Source organism: Uranotaenia lowii, chromosome 3 (genome assembly GCF_029784155.1).
Source record: "Uranotaenia lowii strain MFRU-FL chromosome 3, ASM2978415v1, whole genome shotgun sequence".
Lineage (NCBI taxonomy): Eukaryota > Metazoa > Arthropoda > Insecta > Diptera > Culicidae > Uranotaenia > Uranotaenia lowii.
This window is the reverse complement of record NC_073693.1, coordinates 319,206,315-319,231,305: the sequence shown is the minus strand read 5'-3', so window position 1 is coordinate 319,231,305 and position 24,991 is coordinate 319,206,315. Positions and strand designations below refer to the sequence as shown.

The 24,991-nt window shown below is 33.3% G+C and overlaps 1 protein-coding gene across 1 annotated transcript in view; it reads left to right on the top strand.

Annotated features, from left to right (window-relative positions):
* Positions 1-24,991, top strand: part of LOC129753780 (uncharacterized) — a 34,463-nt gene that overhangs the window by 5,723 nt on the left and 3,749 nt on the right. The window contains exons 3-7 of the mRNA XM_055749627.1: positions 4,677-4,963; positions 5,049-5,160; positions 5,221-5,403; positions 5,651-5,722; positions 10,475-10,561. Coding sequence (XP_055605602.1) covers positions 4,677-4,963; positions 5,049-5,160; positions 5,221-5,403; positions 5,651-5,722; positions 10,475-10,561 — 741 coding nt within the window. The remainder of the gene's footprint in view (positions 1-4,676; positions 4,964-5,048; positions 5,161-5,220; positions 5,404-5,650; positions 5,723-10,474; positions 10,562-24,991) is intronic.

Genomic DNA, 24,991 nt, shown 5'->3' with positions numbered 1-24,991 from the left:
GTTTAGTGAGAATCATTTTTTAAATCCGCGTTTTATGGCAAGGAGGCGCCTTACTGGGTAAGGAAGAAGTTCCCGAGAGCATCATCACCCAACGCGATTAGGCCAACTGGACTCAATTTGGCAACAGATGGTGCTGTGAGTCATTATTAGCAGCATTATCCCGCCAACAAGGACAACAGGGCATGATGGGAGGAATTTATGGATGGACTACAACGCCTTTGACCTTTGTACGGGGTCAAAAACCTCATACTTGTTCCGCTTCATTTGGATGAAAGAGTTCGAACAAACAACACGTTCCTGTGAATGCCAACAGCTGAAGTTTGAGTGATCCATATCGAGCATCCAGGTAGCAACCGTGTTGGACCCCGTACAGGCTAGCCACTAACAGCTTTCGCAATTCCTTCTCCCATCATGTCCCTCTACAGGACCCCGAGTTTTGGTTTGAAAAACCGACCATCCATCAACATTGCCAGCGTTCGTCAACCCGTGCTGGTCGACCTAGGCGACACTGAACCTCGTGCTGGTACCGGATACGACCGCCCAACAAAAACGTGCGTCGTTCGAGTGCCCCGCAATTCTCCCTCGTGTGTTAAGGATTGCGCCGTGGCCAATTCCGACTCCGACACTTCGGAGTCCAGCCCGGACCAACCGTGCTAGTGCGTGAGAGCAAAGCCGATTCCGTCGCCACGTGGGTCTAAGCCGTTGACCTTCCGGAGACCGCTATCCCGTAACCTCATCAGGACCAAGCCTGGTCCTAACCCGCATCGTCGGCTCGTTTGCTGCCCGGCCTGCCGTTTGTACCAAGCGACCAAAAGGTAGGACAAAAACCACATAAGGGGAATATTGTGCCAAAGTGAACTAAGGTGTTATCGGGAAAATAAAGGTGGCACTTTAACTAAGCACATTAAGGTGTTTCCTTGTTCCGAAACTAATCGAGTGTGCCGACCCTGAGGCTTAGAGGGAGGGTTCTTGCTCGGCTGAGCAGTTTGGGGAACCGTTGGTTACAGATAAGAGTTAATGATAATGCTTTAAATAAATTCTACACGCTCATTTTCACCATCTTTCGTTTTTTTGTAGCTTTCTATCCCTCTATAAAATTTCAAACACTTAAGATGTCCTTACAAAAAGGACGTAACTCTCGCCAATAAATTATACAACACAAAAAATCCGGTGAAAAATCTCTTCAAAAACTATGTCACTGCAATTTGCTAACTTTTGGCTACCCCTTAAAGGCAAAAAATTTACCCGTTTTTGGGAATCTCACGATCTGTCCAAAAACGATCATTTTATTGGATAAATATTAAATATTATTTCGAAAAGCTTGATTCCCGCAAAAAGGATAGTTTTAGATATTGTCAAATTCAAAGCCTTATTTGTTGTCCGGTAAACTAATAATGATGAAGAAGACTGTAAGTTTTTCACGGATTTTATTATCTAGAAAACACGTTAATGTTAAAAATTGAATAAAAGGATGAAAAGTTTTTTTACAGGCAACAAATTCTGTCAAAATTATGAATGTCCTATTACTTGTAAATGATAGTGTACCAATTCTTAATGAACTAAGATTAACCTGGAATGCTTACTGAAGTCAGGAGTAAAATGAAGAATTTAATGTGTCACGTCACGTGACTCGCAGAATAACTCTTAACTCATAAAAGTTTTAATATAACTTTCAAAATATGAAATTACCTTAGCTCGCTTACCCGACCGCTGCTCTAGAATCACAGAGAACAGACGTACAACCTGTCCCACGATTCCAATGACCATTTTGAATTTTTTTTTTGCCTGTACCATGAGATCACTACTGTTACAAAAAAAACAAACAGAACTGTCAAAACAAAAATTAACAAAACTTCAGTCAGTTTAGAACAGGTCGTCTGATGTAATTTGCATGTTTCAAGAAAACTGCTGTTGATGTTCCGTAGCACATTCGTCATTTTGCATAGTGAAAACATATCTTTAAACTTATTCGTTATTTCCTTCAATCATGCTAGAAGCACTTAATATTAAAATTGATTATAATTTTAATGGCATGTGCGGCGGAATGAAAACTAGAGAGAATTTTATTTTATAGAATTTGAAAGAAAGGTGGATAGACAGGCATTAGTGCGCCAATAGGAGAAAGCTTGATAGGTGTTGAAATTTTAGGCTAGAGGGCATGTTGATGAAAAGCTCCCATGAATTGCTCCCGCCTTTGCTCTGCATTAGCTAACTATACATGAGAAACCCAGAAAGAGAATTCCCATGTATAGCGAGCCCAATGGTTTGAGAGCGTGTTTTTACGCACACTTCAAACGAGCAAAAAACGTAGCAACCAGTGTTCGGCAAAAAAGCGCTAATCCGTTATTCGCTAGTTAGTCCGCTAACTTTTCGTTAGCGGTTTGATTTTGCCGCTAAGTTTTGATTGTTTTAGCGAATTAAAAAGTTTCGCTATTATTTGGTTCCGCTAAATGAAGATCGCTAACTCCCATATATTTGTATCAATCTCTCAAATTATTAGTGATAGAATAAACTTTTTTTCATTAATCAAGTTAAGGTGACATTGGACAGCATTCCGATTGCTTAATTGGATTGATTGGAAGAACGCGTACTCGAGAAAAGATGTATTTAGTGTCATTTTTCTCTCTTTTAGCACTTTCTTTTCGCATCATTTACAGAAGAAGATAACAATAAACGGTGTTAAACAGTATAAAACTATTTTAACATCTCCTCATCAGCATTTGTTTTCAAGTGGCTGAGATATTTACTTTTCACAATTCATTTTTGTAAAGATTTATAGATCAGTTCATATAAAAATAAGATAAAATCACCATTGTAGACTTCGGTTAAAATTCGAATAGAAATTGTATAAATGTTCACGTTTGACAATGCTCCTGCAAGTTTGAAAAAGGGGAAAACAGGTTGAAGATTTTAAATGAGGATAGTATAAAATAATGCCAAAAACAACAAAATGGAATGAATTACACAACAAATTGTTTGCTGCTAAATTGCATACTATCTACTTTGCACAAAACCGATAAATCGAGTAAATTTTTATCCAAAATTTAAATTGAAAAAAATAACTCCCATCTTCCACATTCTGTTCGTTTGCTCTTATAATTGTTCGAAAATTTGGTTGTTTTTATTTGTAGAACACAGAGATTTGTTTAACATTCCTATCTTTGACAGTTTTAGTTTTGCTAATATAATTTTATGAAAATTCGATAAATTTATCTAATTTTTAATAAAATATTTGAAATTTTATTTATTTCCCCTTGCGGAGTTGTAAAAATGTAAAGGGCGTGACTAAAAAAGAATTTGATATTTGTTCTGGCCTTAATGTTGGTCAACAGTTAGCGATTAGCGCTTTAAGCTTAAAGCGATAACTTTTTCGGCACATTTAGCGTATTTAATTAGTGATCGCTAACTTTGTATGAGTTAGCGATGTAATTAGCGGCGCTAATTTTACAGTTAGCGATGCCGAACACTGGTAGCAACCCATGGGCCTACTGAGCTTTCCTTATGCGAGAAACAGTTCTATCGACGTTGCCATTATTTCAGATTCGCAGCGAATAGTTGCTACTTGTCGATTTTTTCGCATTTCACATTTTATCTATTCCGCGTTCTAACTTTTTGGCCAAGTGTCAATTTTTGAACCGTATTTTTCTTGTTGTATTTTTTTTTTTCTTTTGCCAATGATTGTTTGTAATATGATTTTAATCGCCGTAATCTGTATGATTATAATTTTAATGGCATGTGCGGCGGAATGAAAACTAGAGAGAATTTTATTTTATAGAATTTGAAAGAAAGGTGGATAGACAGGCATTAGTGCGCCAATAGGAGAAAGCTTGATAAGTGTTGAAATTTTAGGCTAGAGGGCATGTTGATGAAAAGCTCCCGTGAATTGCTCCCGCCTTTGCTCTGCATTAGCTAACTATACAACATACTGCATTAGCTAACTAAAAACACGCTCTCAAACCATTGGGCTCGCTATACATGGGAATTCTCTTTCTGGATTTCTCATGTATAGTTAGCTAATGCAGAGCAAAGGCGGGAGCAATTCATGGGAGCTTTTCATCAACATGCCCTCTAGCCTAAAATTTCAACACCTATCAAGCTTTCTCCTATTGGCGCACTAATGCCTGCCTATCCACCTTTCTTTCAAATTCTATAAAATAAAATTCTCTCTAGTTTTCATTCCGCCGCACATGCCATTAAAATTATAATCATACAGATTACGGCGATTAAAATCATATTAATATTAAAATTGGCAAAGTTATTCTTGAAAGCGATCCGCCTTGAGATGTCTCTAATCCGCTAAGTGAGACTGATTGTCAAGATTTTTTCCTATTTGACTGAACATAGCCGATGCGTCCTCTGACTTCGATAACCATTCAAGAAATGCAACAACTTATTCTAAAGCTGTATGTTATTGTGACTATCTTAGTAGTGCAAAAATAAACGATGCGAAAAAAAATTCCAAAGTGACTCTTATTATAACTGATTTTATCAATTCATTTCAGCTGGCATTAGATTAATGGCACAGTTTCAAGCCAAATTTTAACCTTTTTTTTTATAATAGGATCTGAAACTTTACATAAATTTTGATGATTTTTTGTTCGAGTTTGTACGTTTATTCTCTGTGGTAGTAGGAAGCATCCGTCTAATGCCTAAAAACTCTTCTGTTTCTTCAACAGCTGCTGCAAAAAACCGGAAAAGATCCAAACTACCGCAAGCAACATCTTTGGCTGGTGGCAATCATTTTGGGAAGCCTAGTGATCACGATGTTTGTAATAGTTGCTGAAATTACAGCAGGATTTCTTTTTTGGGACACAGTAGATCGCAACTATGTCCAAATGGCTAAACTACGGATGGCGATCTTCTACTACGCGATCCGGTTGGCTGAGTTTTCTTTTCTAGTGATATCCATAATAGCTCTTCTTGGCTTCCGTAGCAGATTTCGAATGCTCACTGACCTATTTCGGTAATTTCATAGTAGCATTTCTAATGGGTATTAAGGTTGAAATTTGTTTCATTTTCAACAGATCCCAGTTTACAAAATCAAAAAAATGTGGCACAATTCATACGACAGACAAAGAACACGAAATAAGATTTATTTCATCAACTTACGACGTACTGGTTGAGACTCTTCAGGCGTACAATGATGTTTTCAGCTATCAGGTAAGTCAATTTTAATTTTTTGAAACACTAACATCTCAATCAAAATTCTCCCCCCAACAGCTCGCGTTTGAGATGATGGGCTACATAATTTTTGCCATCTTCACTCTGTTCAGCATTGGCTCCTGGGTGGCAAACCAAATTCCGGTAGTGATGTTGCTGGCTCTGTTCTACGGAATATCAACCATCCATTACACCATGTTCATGGTGCCAATTTTCAAGATTGGTAACGACATTCAAAACGAGGTAACATACGCATATTTCATAGGCAAAAATTCGTTAATCCCGTTTACATGATCCGACTGAACGTTGAACTATGTTGAATGATTTACTAATACCTACGTACTGCATTTATCTGCTCGGATCGGGTCGGGACATTTGTCAATTGGCTGCTGCCTGTCACGGATCGTCGCCTGCCTGGGACACGGCAATGATGGCCGAAAATTTCTGCCTTTTTGAAATCTGATGTCTCCCCCACTCTGCAATGCTCCAGGGCAAACGAATGGCCGTGCTGGTTCACAGGGCCATTAATCAATCGTCCCTGACGACTGGTTCCATCGATCGGGTGAGAAATATGCCTTTTCTGGCTATCGGGAATCCATCATAAACATAACTGATGCTGTCGATTGTTTTTTGGAAGATTTTTGTTTAACTGCAGCGAGTCGTTAGGAACGAAAATTGGGGAATTCTGCAAGAAGTTGTTTTAATTGTATAATTTTTAAGTACCTTAAATCCATTTATCAATACTTAGTGAATCAATTATTTAAAATATATTTTAAGGTTTTTTCCAAAACAAATGGCTAGAAAATATTCGATAATTTTTATCCAAAAATAATTTAATTGATACATTGGAAAACACAGACAATATACATCTGTTTGGAAAATAAACTAACAATTCAAAAATTTTTCTTAGGGCCATCGTCTAATTCGTGTCATTTTACTTCCCCCAAACCCAAAAAAATTGACAAAATGACTAAAATGACAAAATTGACAAAATTGACAAAATTGACAAAATTGACAAAATTGACAAAATTGACAAAATTGACAAAATTGACAAAATTGACAAAATTGACAAAATTGACAAAAATTGACAAAAATTGACAAATATGACAAAATTGACAAAATTGACAACATTGACAAAATTGACAAAATTGACAAAATTGACAAAATTGACAAAATTGACAAAATTGACAAAATTGACAAAATTGACAAAATTGACAAAATTGACAAAATTGACAAAATTGACAAAATTGACAAAATTGACAAAATTGACAAAATTGACAAAATTGACAAAATTGACAAAATTGACAAAATTGACAAAATTGACAAAATTGACAAAATTGACAAAATTGACAAAATTGACAAAATTGACAAAATTGACAAAATTGACAAAATTGACAAAATCGACAAAATTGACAAAATTGACAAAATTGACAAAATTGACAAAATTGACAAAATTGACAAAATTGACAAAATTGACAAAATGGACAAAATGGACAAAATTGACAAAATTGACAAAATTGACAAAATTGACAAAATTGACAAAATTGACAAAATTGACAAAATTGACAAAATTGACAAAATTGACAAAATTGACAAAATTGACAAAATTGACAAAATTGACAAAATTGACAAAATTGACAAAATTGACAAAATTGACAAAATTGACAAAATTGACAAAATTGACAATATTGACAAAATTGACAAAATTGACAAAATTGACAAAATTGACAAAATTGACAAAATTGACAAAATTGACAAAATTGACAAAATTGACAAAATTGACAAAATTGACAAAATTGACAAAATTGACAAAATTGACAAAATTGACAAAATTGACAAAATTGACAAAATTGACAAAATTGACAAAATTGACAAAATTGACAAAATTGACAAAATTGACAAAATTGACAAAATTGACAAAATTGACAAAATTGACAAAATTGACAAAATTGACAAAATTGACAAAATTGACAAAATTGACAAAATTGACAAAATTGACAAAATTGACAAAATTGACAAAATTGACAAAATTGACAAAATTGACAAAATGGACAAAATTGACAAAATTGACAAAATTGACAAAATTGACAAAATTGACAAAATTGACAAAATTGACAAAATTGACAAAATTGACAAAATTGACAAAATTGACAAAATTGACAAAATTGACAAAATTGACAAAATTGACAAAATTGACAAAATTGACAAAATTGACAAAATTGACAAAATTGACAAAATTGACAAAATTGACAAAATTGACAAAATTGACAAAATTGACAAAATTGACAAAATTGACAAAATTGACAAAATTGACAAAATTGACAAAATTGACAAAATTGACAAAATTGACAAAATTGACAAAATTGACAAAATTGACAAAATTGACAAAATTGACAAAATTGACAAAATTGACAAAATTGACAAAATTGACAAAATTGACAAAATTGACAAAATTGACAAAATTGACAAAATTGACAAAATTGACAAAATTGACAAAATTGACAAAATTGACAAAATTGACAAAATTGACAAAATTGACAAAATTGACAAAATTGACAAAATTGACAAAATTGACAAAATTGACAAAATTGACAAAATTGACAAAATTGACAAAATTGACAAAATTGACAAAATTGACAAAATTGACAAAATTGACAAAATTGACAAAATTGACAAAATTGACAAAATTGACAAAATTGACAAAATTGACAAAATTGACAAAATTGACAAAATTGACAAAATTGACAAAATTGACAAAATTGACAAAATTGACAAAATTTACAAAATTTACAAAATTTACAAAATTGACAAAATTGACAAAATTGACAAAATTGACAAAATTGACAAAATTGACAAAATTGACAAAATTGACAAAATTGACAAAATTGACAAAATTGACAAAATTGACAAAATTGACAAAATTGACAAAATTGACAATATTGACAAAATTCACAAAATTGACAAAATTGACAAAATTGACAAAATTCACAAAATTGACAAAATTGACAAAATTGAGGATTGATCATCAAAAAATGAAAAAAAACGGTGCGAAATAGAAACAGTACCACTTGTGTTTTTCAACAAAAACAAGATTATTTCTAAAAATTTATTGTGTAAACTTGAATAATAAAGCTTCGACGATTTATTTTGCATTATTTTCAACTGCATTTTGAGGAGTTTTATAGAATTTCAAAGGTTTTCAAACGTTTTAAAAGCCGGGTTTACTTAGGAAATTGAAATTTGAGTAGTAATTCTTTACCAAACTACTTACTTTCCTAAAATGACGTGAAATGATGATACACACATTCTGGATTCGTTTTGAATCAGGAAAACACAGGTTGGAATTCATAAACTTAGTATTTTTTAAAGTAAACGACACTTTTTCCAATTTCAAGTTGTAGGTGGCACCACTATCTTGCAGTTAAAACCAAATTAAGTCTCAATATTGATTTTCCAGGTTTATTTAGGCCCAGATTCATCATTTCGGAGTAGTTTTCCAACACAGTTTTGTTCAACCGCCAAATTTCCTGCTTATCTAAATTCCCGATTCAATTGAAAATCATACCAATTATACTGCTAACCATCAAGCTCCATCGAAAAGCGCAACATTATTCTGATTATCGGTCCAAGAAATTCACTTTTATTGAATTCGATGCAGTTCTACTTTTTTGATTCAGCGATCTTAGAATTTCCAAGGCGTTCACATGGGACCAAGTACTCATTCCTTGACCAAAATCATACTACTTACATGAATTTATCCCGAAAACTCGAAAATTGGCATCAATTTGGTTTAATTTCAAGAAAGTGCTGCCATCTCTGACTTAAAATTAGAGAAATAGTGTTTTACTATTTAAAAACATTAGTATTTTTTAATTTGAAGCCTGTTTTTTTGGATTCAAATTCAGCCTCAAATCTACGTTTCAACATTTTGCATCAAACTAATGAATGTTAATGAAGAAATCGAACAGTTTAATGAAGTATTATAGGTCAAATATCAAATTCCTTAACGCTAAAGGAGCATCTTTTAAAACCCCCTTTTAAAATCTTTGAAAACCTTTGGAATTCTAGAAAACTCCCTAAAATTTAGTTATCTATTTAAATAATTTGTAGAAGCACTTTGTACTAAACATTTAGAAATAATCTTGTTTTTGTTGAAAAACACAACTAATACTATTTTTATTTCGCACCCTTTTTTCATATTTCTGGTACATCCAAAAAAATTAAACTTATGTTTGATTTATCCGTTAAACAATTCAAAACAAATTGAAGAAGAACATTTTTGTGATTTTCAATCAAGCATATTTTAACAAGCAAAACACATAGTGGTACTATTTTTATATCGCTCACTGTACTTCATTAAGTAGCTTATCAGATACTTACTGAACTAAAATACGGAAGAGAGTTAATAAAAGATCAAAGTTTACAACAATAATCATACGAGGCCAAACATAAATATTACAGATTTCCTTTCCTAGTCCTACATGGTAAGACTGAGTCGAGTTGATGTTTTTTTTTTCATTTTTAAATTTCTCAAACCCAAAGTCTAAAAGCTTCGGCTCCAGAGAAGAAATTTTTAGTGCCAAATATTCAATTTTCCCATACTAACCTAAAGTCCAAATTTACTCTTGTCAACTCTACTTAAAAATTCTGCAGAAAATCATTGATAAGTTTTGAACCAAAACAAAGCTTTTCAGACTCCAGGGTTTGAACAATTAAAAAATGACCCCAAATGGACACAGTCTTATGGGTATACCTTTTGAATAAGCAGGACTCTATAAAATCCATCAAGTCTTCAGTGTTCCATGGGCAGTCTGGTGAAAAAAGTCAACTCATATTCTTTAAAAATGAATTGTTTAAATACGATTAGGATGTAGAAGAAAAAAATCAAATCAATTCACAAAGGCATCAAAGACCGTTATAAGGCAGTATCCAAATAGGCACATTTCAATCCATAGCTTAATATTCTCCTTCTCTTTTCTATCGAGATCAGCTTAAGTAGTTAAAATAAACTTGAAACTCTTTCGAATTTCCACTAAAAATACTGTTGCCCTAAACTGTCAATATCATTTCCGGAATTCTGCTGCTGCTACCACCACACAATCGGAAACCCTCCTGGATCCGGAAACATCTCGATGGTGCCAAAACAAACTTCGTCCCAACAACATGGCACCAAAAACGGAGGGAAAAAATCTTCTCACCGGTTATCGGTCTGTCGGTTGTTCTGGTCTGGTCTTTTGGTCCAATGATGGCCGCCGGATGGTCGCTCGGTGGAAAAATCAAACACCAAAACACCGTCATCATCTTGGACACGCAGCTTCGGACATTTTCCCGACAGCTACAACACCAGCAGCCGGTCGTTTCCTGTGGCATGTTTTCTTTCGATTGGACACTTTGCTTTTCGGTAAGTACACACACACATACAGAGGGGAAAAACACCTACAAACAAACACATAAAAGTAGTTGGTAGACTAGAACAGGCAGCAGCGAAGTAAAAACAACGACAAGCTACAACAACAACAGCAGAATCAGAAGCAGCAGCTTGGGCACATAACCGACATGCTCATTAGACTGAGTCGATTTGGGGTCATTTTGAAATTTCTCAAACCCTGGGGTCTAAAAAGCTTCGTCTTGTTCCAAAACTAATCCATGATTTTTTGCTCAATTTTAAAGTAACGTTTACATGAGTAAATTTGAACTATTAGGTTTGTATAGGAAAATTTAATATTTTGTACTGAAAAATCGACATCATTTTTGTTCCGTCTGTGGAACCGAGCCAGCTAATGGTTTTTGTGCCAATTTATAAAATTCCTAAAGGAAATTTTCCACTGAACAACTTTGTCGAAGACTGTAACTTCGTATTCTATTAGGAAAAAAAGTTATTAGCTGTTTAACAGGGGTATATCTTTTCGCAATGATCGATAGTAAATTCTATTGACATCACTGCTTCAGCCTCGCGAAATGTTGCATGGAAAGTAGTCACGCAATACCTTGCTAGGCACCCTGCAAGGATGTCAATTGAATTTGTTTTTTATCAGTGCGAAAAGACATACCCCTATTAGACAACTAATAACTTTTTTGTCTAATAAAATACGAAGTTACGGTCTTCGACAAAGTTGTTCAGTGGAAAATTTCCTTTAGGAATTTTATAAATTGGCACAAAAACCATCAGCTGGCTCGGTTCCACAGACGAAACAAAAATTATGTTGATTTTTCAGTACAAAATATTAAATTTTCCCATACAAACCTAAAAGTTCAAATTTACTCATGTAAACGTTACTTAAAAATTTAGCAAAAAATCATGGATTAGTTTTGGACCAAGACGAAGTTTTTTAGACCCCAGGGTTTGAGAAATTCCAAAATGACCCCAAATCGACTCAGTCTAATGCTCATGCCAGCAGCATCTAGAACCGAGCAAAGATTGCAGGACGTGCCTTTCTTTTTCGCCCTTTTTTTTCCTAAGCTCACACATGCGGCTGCTCATTCTCTGACTGGCAGCACAAACACCCCAACTTTCATTGAGTTCCCGACACTTTTCCGGGGATCTTTCAATGGAATTACTGTCGCCAAACTTTGAGGGGGACCAGAAAATTTGTGCTGGCGCTAGCAATAATGTGCAAACGTACGTACACAACCACAGCTGAAAATATTCGAACACTCATACACACACATACTTCAGCTTCGCTATTTGTTTTGTTTCCGGCTGCTGCTGTACTGTACTGATGTTTTTTTACTACCGAACCTTCTATTTGCCGTTGCATTTTTTACCAACAACGGCAAATTACAACTGCAACCGTTGTTACACACCGACCATCAGCCATTGGCAATAGGCAATCAAAACGTTTTGCAATGGAAGGGAGAAACCAGAAAATCTTGTACAACTTCACAAATTTTTCTATACTCTAAGATTCTCAAATTCTCAGACAATTTTGTTTATCAGATCATTTGATTTTTTTTTATCAGATCATTTGATAGCTAATAACATGTTCTTCATAGAGAGGGCCTTACCTAATCTGTGGCTTCTACCGTTTTTGAGATATTGAAAAACAAAAACAGCTTTTTTGGCAAAAATTGACAAATTTTCTAGAAAGGAGGGGCTGCCATTCGGGGGTGGGGTCCGGTTCACCCAAAACTTTGGATTTTTCTTATTAACGTTATAATATGTCACCCTACTGATTTTGAGCGAAATCGAAGAGGGTCGTTGCATTTTCATAGTCACTTGGTATGGAATGACCCAGGTTTTAAATTTCTCGTACAAATTTGGGGCACTCTACACACCAAAAAATTTATAAAATTAAACGAGACAGAAACGCTTCGAGACTTAATATTATTTTGATCTAATCGAGGAATGATTTAATTTTACATCAGTTAAACTCTAAATCACTCAGCGACTTGAGCATGAGCAATGTGTATTCAAAAGATCTACATTTAAATCTTTCAAGATGTAAGTTTTTGCTTTTAAAACCTAAAATTAGGTCAATATCATTTTTGCTGGTCGATTTATGCTGATATTTGTGAGAATCCATATCCTGAGCGAAGTGAATCACACCAATACATTCATAATGGAAACGTCAAAATCCAAGAAAAGTGAAGTGCTAGTTTGTTTTGTTTTCAAGCATATTCTAGCAAAAATAAGGTACGTACGAGTTTTATTTAAATGTCCGATGTTTTCATGATTCACTTTTGTCTAATGTATACAATTTTCAATGTATCCAATTTTAACAGCTTGATGAAAAAGAAACGGGAAGGATCCTTGTTCCAATCGTCGGTGGCAATCACAGCGGAGCAACGACAGCCTCCTCACCGGCCCAAGTGGTGGTGTCCTCCAGTACACGGTTCCTGCGGTTTCAGATCCTTGACGGTCGGAGCGGTCTCCAGGGCAGCCTGTTCCTTTTCGGCCTTCTCCGGATCACGGTAGAAGAATAGATCCGGCTTGACGTCCCATCGGTCTTGGGTGATCGTTCCGCACAGACGCAGCACTTCGCGGGCCCACAGCCACCGCATCAGACCGATCAAGTGCGGAGCCTTGGTGTTGCACAATGTTGACGAACTTCAGCAGTGAATCGGTGTTGCAGCAAGTGTTGGTGTACGAACCTCCGATGACGGGCTGGTGTTTGATTTTGAAAGTGGCCGGCTGGATTTGATTGGTGAACTTCAGCAGCGCATGCTGTCTGAATGGATGCGACGAGATGGCGAACACCTCTCCGGGCTACTCTATGCTGGCGATGCACCGGGCAGCCAAGGAGCAGCTTCTCCCACGTGTGACCCAGGTTGATGATGTGCACACCATCCGGGTGTCGCTTGAACACTTGCGATTCCATTTGGAAATTAACATATGTGCTGCCGATGTAAATAGTGGCCACCAACATCACTTTACATCCTCCTCCTTCAGCGCCAGTAAAGTGAAAATTGATCACTCTAAAAGAATAACCAGGTAAGTATTTTTTCTTCAATGTCTTGCTTAAAATTTTTTTTACACATTCGTCGCCACGGCACCCGTGATGGTTTTACTTCATAAGGCGCTTCGTAGCTCAGTAAGCGTTTTTGAAAAAACGAGTAAAAGTGCATTGCTAATATTCTGTATGCTAACAAAAGAATTAACTTTCCTAGCTCGAATTTAATATTAGAATCAATCAAACTATCATCAATGCACAAATAGATGATTTATAGGTTACAGGACAGTGGTAATGGCGAAAAATATTTGCTACCAAATTTCAATATAGAGCTCATAAATTTTAAACCTTACCCAAAAATAATGTTGATTCTCGCAAAAAATAAAATGGTTATACCTAACTGATTTAATTTAGTGAACCCACTTTTATTTGACCTTGTGGTAAACCATTAATTTTGAATTTAACCTAGCACAATTAACTTATTCGAATTGCACTTGGTGACGGACGTGTTTGATAAGCAGATAAAAATCCTTCTTATATAATTACGATATATATATTTTTTAAATTTTAGATGAGAAAGAAGTCCAACATCGAACAACCAGAGGTTTCCAAGAGACCAATATATGTTCCCTGCAGTTCCCTGGCAGAAGATGGAGTTTGTAAACTGTATCGTTTTATAAAACATCAAATCTGGAAATGCAGAACAATGTATCCTGCACACGACTGAACAATGGAAAAACACTACAATCAACGGTAAAAAATTTATTTTATATTTTTGATTATGAACCAGAAAAGAATTTTTTTTATAATCAATATCATTTAGATCAATGTTATTATTCAGTAAATCCTTCGATATGTTATTGCAAGTTTCATTTCAGACTCAATAAGGATCAGCTGGTAGACGCTATACGATGGATCAACAAGCCAAATAGATCACACATGTAATCCAAACTGTCCAAAAATAAATCCACTTTATCTGAGGAATGAAACTGTAGTACGTTTGGGAGCGTTGCGTAAAATGGGATGGACTAATATGGCAAGAGACCATGCGAAAATCTGTTTTGAGCCTATGTAAGTTCGCAGACAATATTATTCATACTTATTATGTTTAGCTACAGTAAAGAAACAAAAATACATGAACGTAATATTTTGAACAAAAATAAATCTTAGCAAGTTAAATTTATAGGATACGTATAGGTGCAAAAATTCTAGGCTAACATTTGAAGCTGATTTAAATGATATGTTAAAAGTAATGCCTTTTAAATTTTCAAATTAGTTTTGCCATCATTTTTCAATGTGCCTTTAGTTTAGGCACTTAATCATATTTATAGTCTAAAATTTTATCGCTTCATCAGATATGAATGTTCCAGTTGAGGATCCCAATTTTATTTCGAATACAAGTTATGTCATTCTATTTACCAAGGGTTCTGAGTCCAATTTATTATTTTTCATGAAAAATCATATTAAATTTAGTAGTTATGTTTAGAAAATAAAACTACTTAAAAACGGACTAATTTTCGAAATATCATCAGCAGCTACAGCAATATTTGTAAGAGTATTTCATTAACAACCATGATGCAATTATTTATAACATAAAAAACAATTAAAAATGTTAAGTGCTCTATATGTTTCAAAATAGACAGTACCGAATCGATTCGTAAAATTATTCGTTTGACGGTTTTAGTCAATAAAATTGCTTCGATGAGTCAAAACTTAACGTCCAGAAAATTATTTCTCGAGGTTTTCCATGACTAACGTTATAATCATTAGCTTTAAAAAATTAGTTGTAAACTCTTTGAGGGTAGTCGTTGGAACAATTACAACTTTGTTAACTTATTATTTTTAAACACAAGAAGAAAATTTGGTTTCAGTTTGTTAAATTCACGAAAAAGAAAAACAACATATATCAAAGTAACTTTTATTACAAGCGTATAATTGGTGTAGTAGAAGTAAATTATGATAGATACTTTAAATACTTACGAAGTGATATCAAGCATTTATCTTAAGAGTATGGTTTTGGCTAATAAAATCTCGTAACAGTATTTGATTATTTATTTCTAGAACGCATGCCTCATTTACAACAAAAATGTAAATTTTAAGACAACCTAATTTTACGTCACAAACGATGCTTCTTTTTTTGTGCATTCAATATGACACAAAATTATATCACTGAAAATGTAATTTTATGTGTGTCAAATGTGATGCTTCGGTTTTGTGCATCTTATTTGACATAAATTTACATTTCAATCAGTTCAAATTTATGTCTTCGTCATCCAAAATTTAGGTCTTCAAGCGTTTCTGGCTTCGATCTATTATGTCTATGATGTAAATTTATGTCAAATATGACGCTTCAATTTTGTGCATCCTATTTGACCTAAATTTACACCAAAAATTTAATAGTGTGTAGTACACATTGACTTCACCAAGTGTCCTAAGAAACCAAATTTTCCAGAGGGCCGATGCTTATTTTCACCTGCCTATTCATTTTCCTACCTGATCCAAGTAGACAATGAATCACTGGTGCAAATGACTATTTTGTCGTTTTTGTTTTGTACAGCTACACATGATACCTGCTGCTTTTCTACAGCCCTTAAAGCCTTTTCTATTCGGCCTCTAATTTATCGAAACGATTCCTTTCTTTTCAATTTCATCTAAAAAATTCACAGTTTTCTAACAAAGTCCAAAATTTTTCCAACGATTGGGGTGTGTTTTTCGCTGATAACAACTGACTGGGGGACTCACTAGACGAAGCAAAAATCCGAACCGAGAGTCAAATTCTTAGATACTCAGATTCTCATATTCTTAGATTCTCAAATTCTCAGAATTTCTAATTTTCAAATTCTCAGAATTTCTCTATTCTCAAATTATCAGATTTTCCGATTTTCATAATCTCATATTTAAAAAACGATTCAAAGATTCTCAGGTTTTCTGATTCTCAGATACTCAACTATCAGATTTTCGGATTCTCAGATTCTCAGATAATCAAATGTTCAGATTCTCAAATTCTCAGATTCTCAGATACTCAGATTCTAAGATTCTCAGATTTTCAGATTCTCAGATTCTCAGATTTTTAATTTCTTTTATTCAAAGATATTTAAAACCTAAGATTCATAGATTTTCTTATGTTCAGATTCCACTATTTGCAGATTCTCCATTTCTGGGATTCTCATTTCCTCAGATAGTTAAATGCCCAGTCTCTTAATTGCCAAGATTCTTTGACAGATTTTCAGACTCAAAAATTTCTAAAATCACAAATTTTTAGACTCTTAAATTATCAATTTAAAATTTTATCAGAAACTATATTCTTACATTTCCATATTATCTGATTCCAAGATTCTTAGATTTATAGATTATCTAGTGATCAGATTCTAAGATCTCTGTTTCTTGGATTCTTTGTACCTCAGATTCTCGAATTTGCTCAAAATTATCAAATAAGCTGATTAACAGATTCTTAAAATTTCAAATTATCTGATTCTTGGGTTCTCAGATTCTCTTATATCTGAAAGTATCCGTATTTTCAAATTCTCAGGTTTTGTTTTTATTCTAAGGATCTGAGAATCTCATATTCCAGACTATCAGATTCATATTTTCTCAGATTATAAAATACATAGATTCTTAGAACATCAAATTATTAGAATCTCGTATTTGAACATTCTCAGAATATCCAACTTTCCAATCGGCTAAACAGATTTTCTGATGATCAAATTTTGAAATTCTAAGATTCTCAGATTATTTGATATTTTGATTCTTAGCTGCTCTGATTTCTCATATTTTTCAATTTAAAATATTTTCTGATTCTCAGATTCTTAGATTTCTGAATTATCTGATCCGGAGATTCTTTTATCCTTATATTCTAGAATTCTTCAGAATTGGACTTCTCAGATTCTTAGATCCTTAGATGTTTGAATTTTTAAATTTTCAAATTCTCTGATTCTCAAATGAAAATACTCAGATTATCAGAATCTCAGCTTTTCAGATGTGAAGATTTCTCAGATTTGAAGATTTCCCAGATTCTCAGATTCCTAGGTTTTCAAGATCTAAGATTCTTAGATTCTCAGATTCTCAGGTTCTTAGATTCTCAAATTTTCAGAATATCATATTCTTAATTTCGAAGATTCTCAGATTTTCAGATTTTCATATTCTCAGATTCTAAGACTACTAAATACTTTGAATCTCAGATTCTCAAATTCAAATTCTCAGGTCCCTCGATACTCAAATTCTTAAGTTGAAAAAAGGATTAATAGATTTACAAAATCTAAGATTCTCAGATTCTAAAATCCTTAGATTTTTAGAAACACCAATTCACAGCTTAGTAATATAGAATATCAGTTTTTCAGATTCTCGGATTCTCAAATTCGTTGATTCTTGGACACTAAACTTTAGAATAAAATAAATCTATTTTCAAATTACTTGAATCTCAGAGTCTCAGATCCTCAGGAACTCAATTTCTCAGTTTCTTAGTTTCTCAGATTATTAGATTTTTAGATACTCAGATATTTAGATTTCAGATTCTCAGATTGTCAGCTTATCAGATTTTCATATTTCCGGATTCTTGGATCTTCAGTTTCTAAGATTTTCAGATTTTCCAAGTTTCGGATGTTCAGGTTTTTGAATCATTTAATTCTCTGATTCCCAGATTTTGAAATTCTCAGAATCTCAGATATTCAAATTCTCAGTTTCAAAAATTCTCAGATTCTCTTAAACATTCTCTAATTCTTTGATTCTTAGACTCTGAAATTTTTTGAATTTAATTCACTCAAATTCTCAGATCCTTCAATTTTCAGATCTTCAGATTTTTTAATCCCTTAATTCTGATATTTTGTTGTTCTTAGATTCTCGTAATTAAAAATCCTTTGGTTTTGTATCATAAGATTCTCATATCAACAAATTTTCAGTTTCTTAAATTCTTTCAACATAGAATTCTCAGTTTCACGATATCTCAAAACATCAGATTTTAAGATTTCAAGATTTTTTAGATTTCCAGATTCTCAATTGCTCAAAATTAATAATTTATAATTTTTCAGATTTTTAAATACCCTGATTTCCATATTCTCCAATACCTAAATTCTCCTGTATTAAAAATTTCAGGGTCGATTCTAAGATTATTTGATTTTTTGCTTATCATTTTCTCATATCAAAACATTCTTGAATTCTCCATAGCTCGAATGCTCGGCCTTTCAGTTTTTTTTTATTCTCAGAGTCTCATATTCTTAGACTATCAGATTCTAAAAATTAGATTCAAATCAGATTCTTATTTTCGCATATTTTTTGAATCTCAGATATTTGAATTCTCAGGTACTCCGATCCTCAGATTTTCGATTTCTCAGATTCTAAGATTTTTAGATTTTCAGATTTTCAGTTTTTCAAATTTTGAAACATTTTTTTAATGAATATTTTAATAATGTAGAGACTTTAAAAGAATTATAATTAATCAAATGTACTGGTTTTTAAAATTGGCAAAAAAGATAGAGTTGACAGAAATTCATTTTCAAAGCTATGAAATGAAACTATGCTCGTTTAGCTTCCGGACACTTCATTTCGGTCTTTCAGATGTTTAAGTTTGCGTGTTTTTTGATACATTTGCGAAGTAAAAGGGGATGCTAAAAATCGCTATTATGTGTTGTGAGCATACTTGGTTGAATAATCCGATTGCTTTGATTCAATGGAAAAAAAAATTTGCACAATAACCTCGGAAATTCTTCATTGTCGACTTGACAACTCTAGAACATTTGTTGAATTTGTTTTTCAGCACTCAAAAAACTTAACTTCAAACTTACCAATTAGCAGTGTTCGGCACAAAAACGCTAATTCGCTAATCGCTAGTTAGTCCGATAACTTTTTGTTAACGGTTTAATTTTGCCGTTAAATTTTGATTGAGCTAGCGAATTTAAAAGTTCCGCTATTTTTTGGTTCCGTTAAATGAAGAAAGCTAACTTCCATTGACTTGTTTTAAATTCACAAATTATTATTGATAGAAGTAGACTTTTTGTCATTTGGCAAGTAAAGGAGACATCGGGCATCATTTTTACACCAATATGCGCTCCAAGTGAAAATAGTCACTTCGAATGGTGTCAGGGCAGAAGTGCCTCATACAGATTAACTTTTTTTCTCTTTAAGTACTTCTTTTCTCAACATTCTCAGACAAATAATTCAATAAATTTTGTTAAACATTTTAAACATCATTTATATAATTCAAAGCTAGAAGGTCAATTTTTAAATACTTACTGTTTTTTGCTTGCAAAAGTAAAGTAAACGGCCTACTTGATCAATATTTTACATATTTTACTTTTCACAAATCAGTTTTTACAAGTATTTCAAATCAGGTAAAATTAGATAGTATCACCATAGAATGAATTTGCATTTTTATTTCATTTAGTTTTATAGATACACGTTTGGCAATGCTCCTATCATGAGAATTTTGCATTACTATTTTGAAAGTTTGAATAAAGTGAAACCTGGTTAAAGATTTTTCAACAGACTGGGCACAATAAACAATCTGCACTATGTTTGTAAAGTATTTGAGCAAACGAATTGAGATGTAACCACTGATCACATGTAACCATAATCCATGCTGCCATCCTGTTTACGTTATTGTTTATCAACAGTTTCAATTAGCGATTTAAGCTCGAAGCGATAACTTTTTCCGCTCATTTAGCGGTTTTAATTAGCGATCGCTAAATTTGAATGAGTTAGCGATTTAATTAGCGCCGCTAATTTTTCAATTAGCGATGCCGAACACTGCCAATTAGAAAAGCAAAACTAACTCCACAACTTCCTATGGCGCTTTAAAAATGACTGATGGAATGAACGTGTTCATTATTTTTTCACAATTTTACAATTCACAAATTCCTTGGTTAGTTATAAGATCTTCCTACGAATATTGAGTGAAATTCAAAAGACTCTAATGCCATCAGATTTTGAATTCTAACATCCGGTTCATAAGACGTATCTTATGAAAAATATGATAATAATTGGTCTGAGTGTTGGTGAATGCGTGAAAAAATCATGATTTTGAAAAAGTTCTGCATCTGTGCGCGAAGAATCAAGAGAGATTTCATGATAAAACAAGAGTACTTCTTAAAATCTATATATGACCCATTCCAAGCACCCCTCAACTGGAGAACCGATTTTTATTTTTCATTATCCAAAAATAAATTACATAGCGTTAGAAAGGTTATTTCTTGAGTGTCATTTTCCATTAAAAGATTTTCAGCTACCTTTTTTTTTTGAATTGGGTATGTTAACGTTAAAATTTAAAAATTTTAGTATGAAATTAAATTGATTTTTGCAAATATTCTTTATTTATAACATTACTTTGTCAAAAATCTAGCTATGTCAAAAAAAATTACTGCAAAATGATGGTAGAAAATCCATTTTTTAAGCATTATATAAGATAAATAACAGTCACTGCAAGTTTACGCTCTAGAATCGCTGATAAAGGTATCTATTTTTAAGCGTTGTGAAGTCACGAAAATTCTACTGTTTTTAAATTTATGATTTACTGAAATTTCACATATTGTCGAAAATTGGAGGTCTCTTCAAACTTTTTGAGTGGAATTTAATGCAATTTTTAGATTGAAAATCGGTTTAGAAGGCTGTGAGTTGCACCCGGGTAAAAAATGCGTTGTGACGTCACGAAAATTTATTTACTTTTTTTCGAAAATGTTCAAGACTTTTTACTTCAACACTATGATAGTATTTCTTCAATAGAAGTTCAACACAACAATGTGCTTCAATAAACGAATTCTATTATCAAATTTTTGAAGAAACTAAAATATTTTTTTTTGCATTAACTCAGTTGTTTTTAGACATTTCTTATAAAACATATAAAACAGCGCTTAAAAACGCATGATTCAAGAATAAACAAACTATCAAACAAATGAAATCCTCATCGATTTTGTAAAAGGATATTTGTGAATCATAAAGCAGGTAGTTATCTGTGATTTGAACAAAAATCTTGCAAAAGATCAAGTTTTTCATATATCTATGTTAGAATGAAAAACACCGCTAGTAGCTTCTATTTCTTTCTGGCTTTGTTCAAACAAAATAAATTCCATGGAATAAATGTAATGAGATTCAAAAAATCTTTGAACATGGTAAACTTAATAGATTAACTTTTTTATTAAAAAATTCATAAGATTTTCATAGAAAATAAATTAATAAAATTATTTAAATTATTTTAATAAAAAACTGCCCTTTTTGAAATTTCCACCTCAAAGAATGTCAATAGAAAATCCAAATCGAACCCCGTGTCCACATAAAATATCACAAAAAAGATTTTGAACTGAATTACAAAATTAAATAAATTCAAATATGTACTAGCACAAGGTCTCAGGCAAAATTTGGGTCAGATTTTTCTAAAAAAAGGGGTTGCGCAACGCACCTGAAGTTTGTATGGAATTATGTAGATTTTGTTCGGCATGTTGAAAAAACCGTTTTTCGTCAATAATTTAGATCTTTATCAACCAATTTTTCTTTTAATTTGAGTATTTTAAAGCTTTGATTCTGACAATATTTTATCTTAGGAACGCGTTTTGATTAGAGTTATCATAAAAAAGCGTCAAAACAGAGTCAAAATTAGCGTCGATTAACGATCATTCAGGTATTTTTATGTATTTGACCCATCAGAAGCTAATTTTTGAAACTCAAAACCCTTTTTAACTAAACCATTGTCGAAATGGGATCTTGAAATAAACTATTTGTCATAATGAAAGTTTTGTGAATGACTACCTATAATTAAAACAAATCAGCCGATAGGGACTTCAGAAATTGGTGTATAACTTGGTTTTCATGTCCTTCCAAACCCAATTTCTCATAATTCCATACAAATTTTAGATTCATTGTGCCCTCTATTTCCTTGGGCCAATCCCCAAATTTGGCACTGGACTTTGTGTTAGGCCTAGGATCTATTTTAGCTTGAAACTTATAAGATTTTCATTAGATGGCTGATTTAGGCACTCTGGTGTCGATTAACTATCTTTGAAAAGTTAGAAGGCTTTAAAATTATCATTTATTTTTCCTTTCCTTTGCAATTAAAGATTAAAAAGATTCAGAAACACATTTCAACGCTTTTACGAATAAATATTTCCTAGTTTTAGTTTTGTCCTAAATTATATTCACATGATCGCACAAAAAAACTTCGAATAAAATTGATGTGAGCAGTGTTGCAAACCTTATCTGCTTATATGGGCCTTTGAGATTGAATTCCTTTTAATTTTTGGAAATAAATGGATCGATTTCATCACCAAATCACATTATTTATTAAGTTTTTAAGCATTTTAAGTAAATTAAGCATTCATTCAAAGATTATACATTGATTTATTTCATGTAGCTAACCATAAAATTTCGTGACGTCACAACGCTTTGCAAAACCCTGCTTTAAAAAAATGGTGCGTTGTGACGTCACGAAACTGAATCGCTCTAAAATAAATTGAAATCAAAATTTGAAAAAATCAAAAACAGCGATTTGTTGGTTGTAATGAATCGATACTTTCCTGAAATTTTCATAAAATTTGATCAAATAGAAGAGCAGAAAAATGCGGCGTTGTAAAAAAAACTGAAAATTGGAAAAAGAGGCGCGTTGTGACGTCACGATTCCTTTTGCTTATATTTTGTTAACTAATCATTCTATACAAATACTTTTGGTTTCAAATTGTAGAGAATTAAATTTTGACCCAATAATGTACAATTTTTAACAGTGTGCGATATGACCTGTAAAACTTACATACAATATACCAAAAAATTGTTTTGCAAACGTTGTGACGTCACGCTGGAATGGGTCATATATATATAAAAAGCAATTTTTGTGGGTTTGTTTGTTTGTCCTCTATAGACTCAGCCGTCTTAAGAGCTAGAGAGCTGAAATTTTGCATCTATGTTCATTAGGATCAGGAATGATGAAAAATGTTTCCGGATTTTCGGATGACCCCTTCTGAAGGGGGTAGTCCATACATGACAAATATTGCTTTCGCGATATTGACGTTATTTTTCGTCGGATTGTGATGAAAAAATTTGCACATGAGGGTTTTGAGAGATGGCCAATCGATTTTAGGCATTGCATTTTGAGTCAGGGGTCGGCAAAAGGGGTCGTCCATATCAACTGTTTATTGTTTTTGCGACATTGGCGTTATTATACACCAGATTGAGATGAAACTTTGTACACAGTAGTTTTGAATGACGAACAATCAATTCGAGATGCTAAATGCGGAGTCAGGGGTCGTCCAAAGGGGTCGTCCATATTAACTATTCACTGTTAATGCGATATAGTAGTTATTATACAACGGATTCAGATGAAAATTGGTACACGAGAGTTTTGAGGGACGACCACTGGATTTCAGGTATTAAATTCGAAGTAAGGAGCCGGCAAAGGGGGTCGTCCATATAAACCTTTCCATATTTTTGCAATATCGTCGTTATTATACATAGGATTGGGATGAAAATTTGCACACGGTAGTTTTCAGGGACGGGCAATCGATTTTAGATGTCAAATGTTTTGCCATGGTCGACGAAAGGGTACGTCCACATTAATTAAATTTCCACTGATTTTGGCAATATTGACGATATTATGCAATGGATTTCTTAGGAAATTTGCACACGGGAGTTTTGAGGGAAGGGTAATCGATTTCAGATACCAACGATTGTATATGAGGTCACCAAAAGGGGTTTATTTTTTTTTTTTGGTAATAATTGCGTTGTTATGCAACGATCGAGTCGAAATATCTACACGGGGGTTTTCGCCACGGTCAATTGATTCATGATTTCAAATTAAGTAGCAGACGTCAGAAAAGTGATCGTCTATTATTTTTGCTATTATTACTTAACAATCTATTCAAAAGTGCATCTGGAAAATGCTTGGTAATTTACTTTCATACATACTGTTCATAACATATTCCAAGTTTAATGCGAAACGGGGTTCGTATGGAATCAGCTAGTCATCAATAAAATCCAATTTTTATATTTTTTCATTAAATATCATATTAACATCTTCAAAGAAGATTATTCGATAAAACGAAGTGTTTTTAAAATACAAGCGTTTGCATCTGACATGATAAGAAATAAAAATAGCCTTAGATTATTTGAGATCTTTTTGATTCGAAAAAGAACGCAAATAGAGCGCATTTCATGAACACTCCTTTTTTCAAGTTTCAATTCCCGGAAACCGTAACCGGAGGGTTCCGGATGTCAAACAAAACCTGGCCGGAATGGCACAGCACGTTCGCTCAGCAAAGTATCCACACGCGTTTGATTTCCGGACAACAACGGACGTCGACCGGGAACACATGCTTTTAAGAGGCTCTGCTCCGGGATCTATAATGGCATTTGGTTTGGAACGATTGTATTTTTTTTTCTCAATCCTACTCTTGGAAGGCACCTCTACCTTCGTTCTGTTTTTCTTTCCAAACTATCGACCATTCCGCCATGTCCTGTCGTCCTGTCGTGGC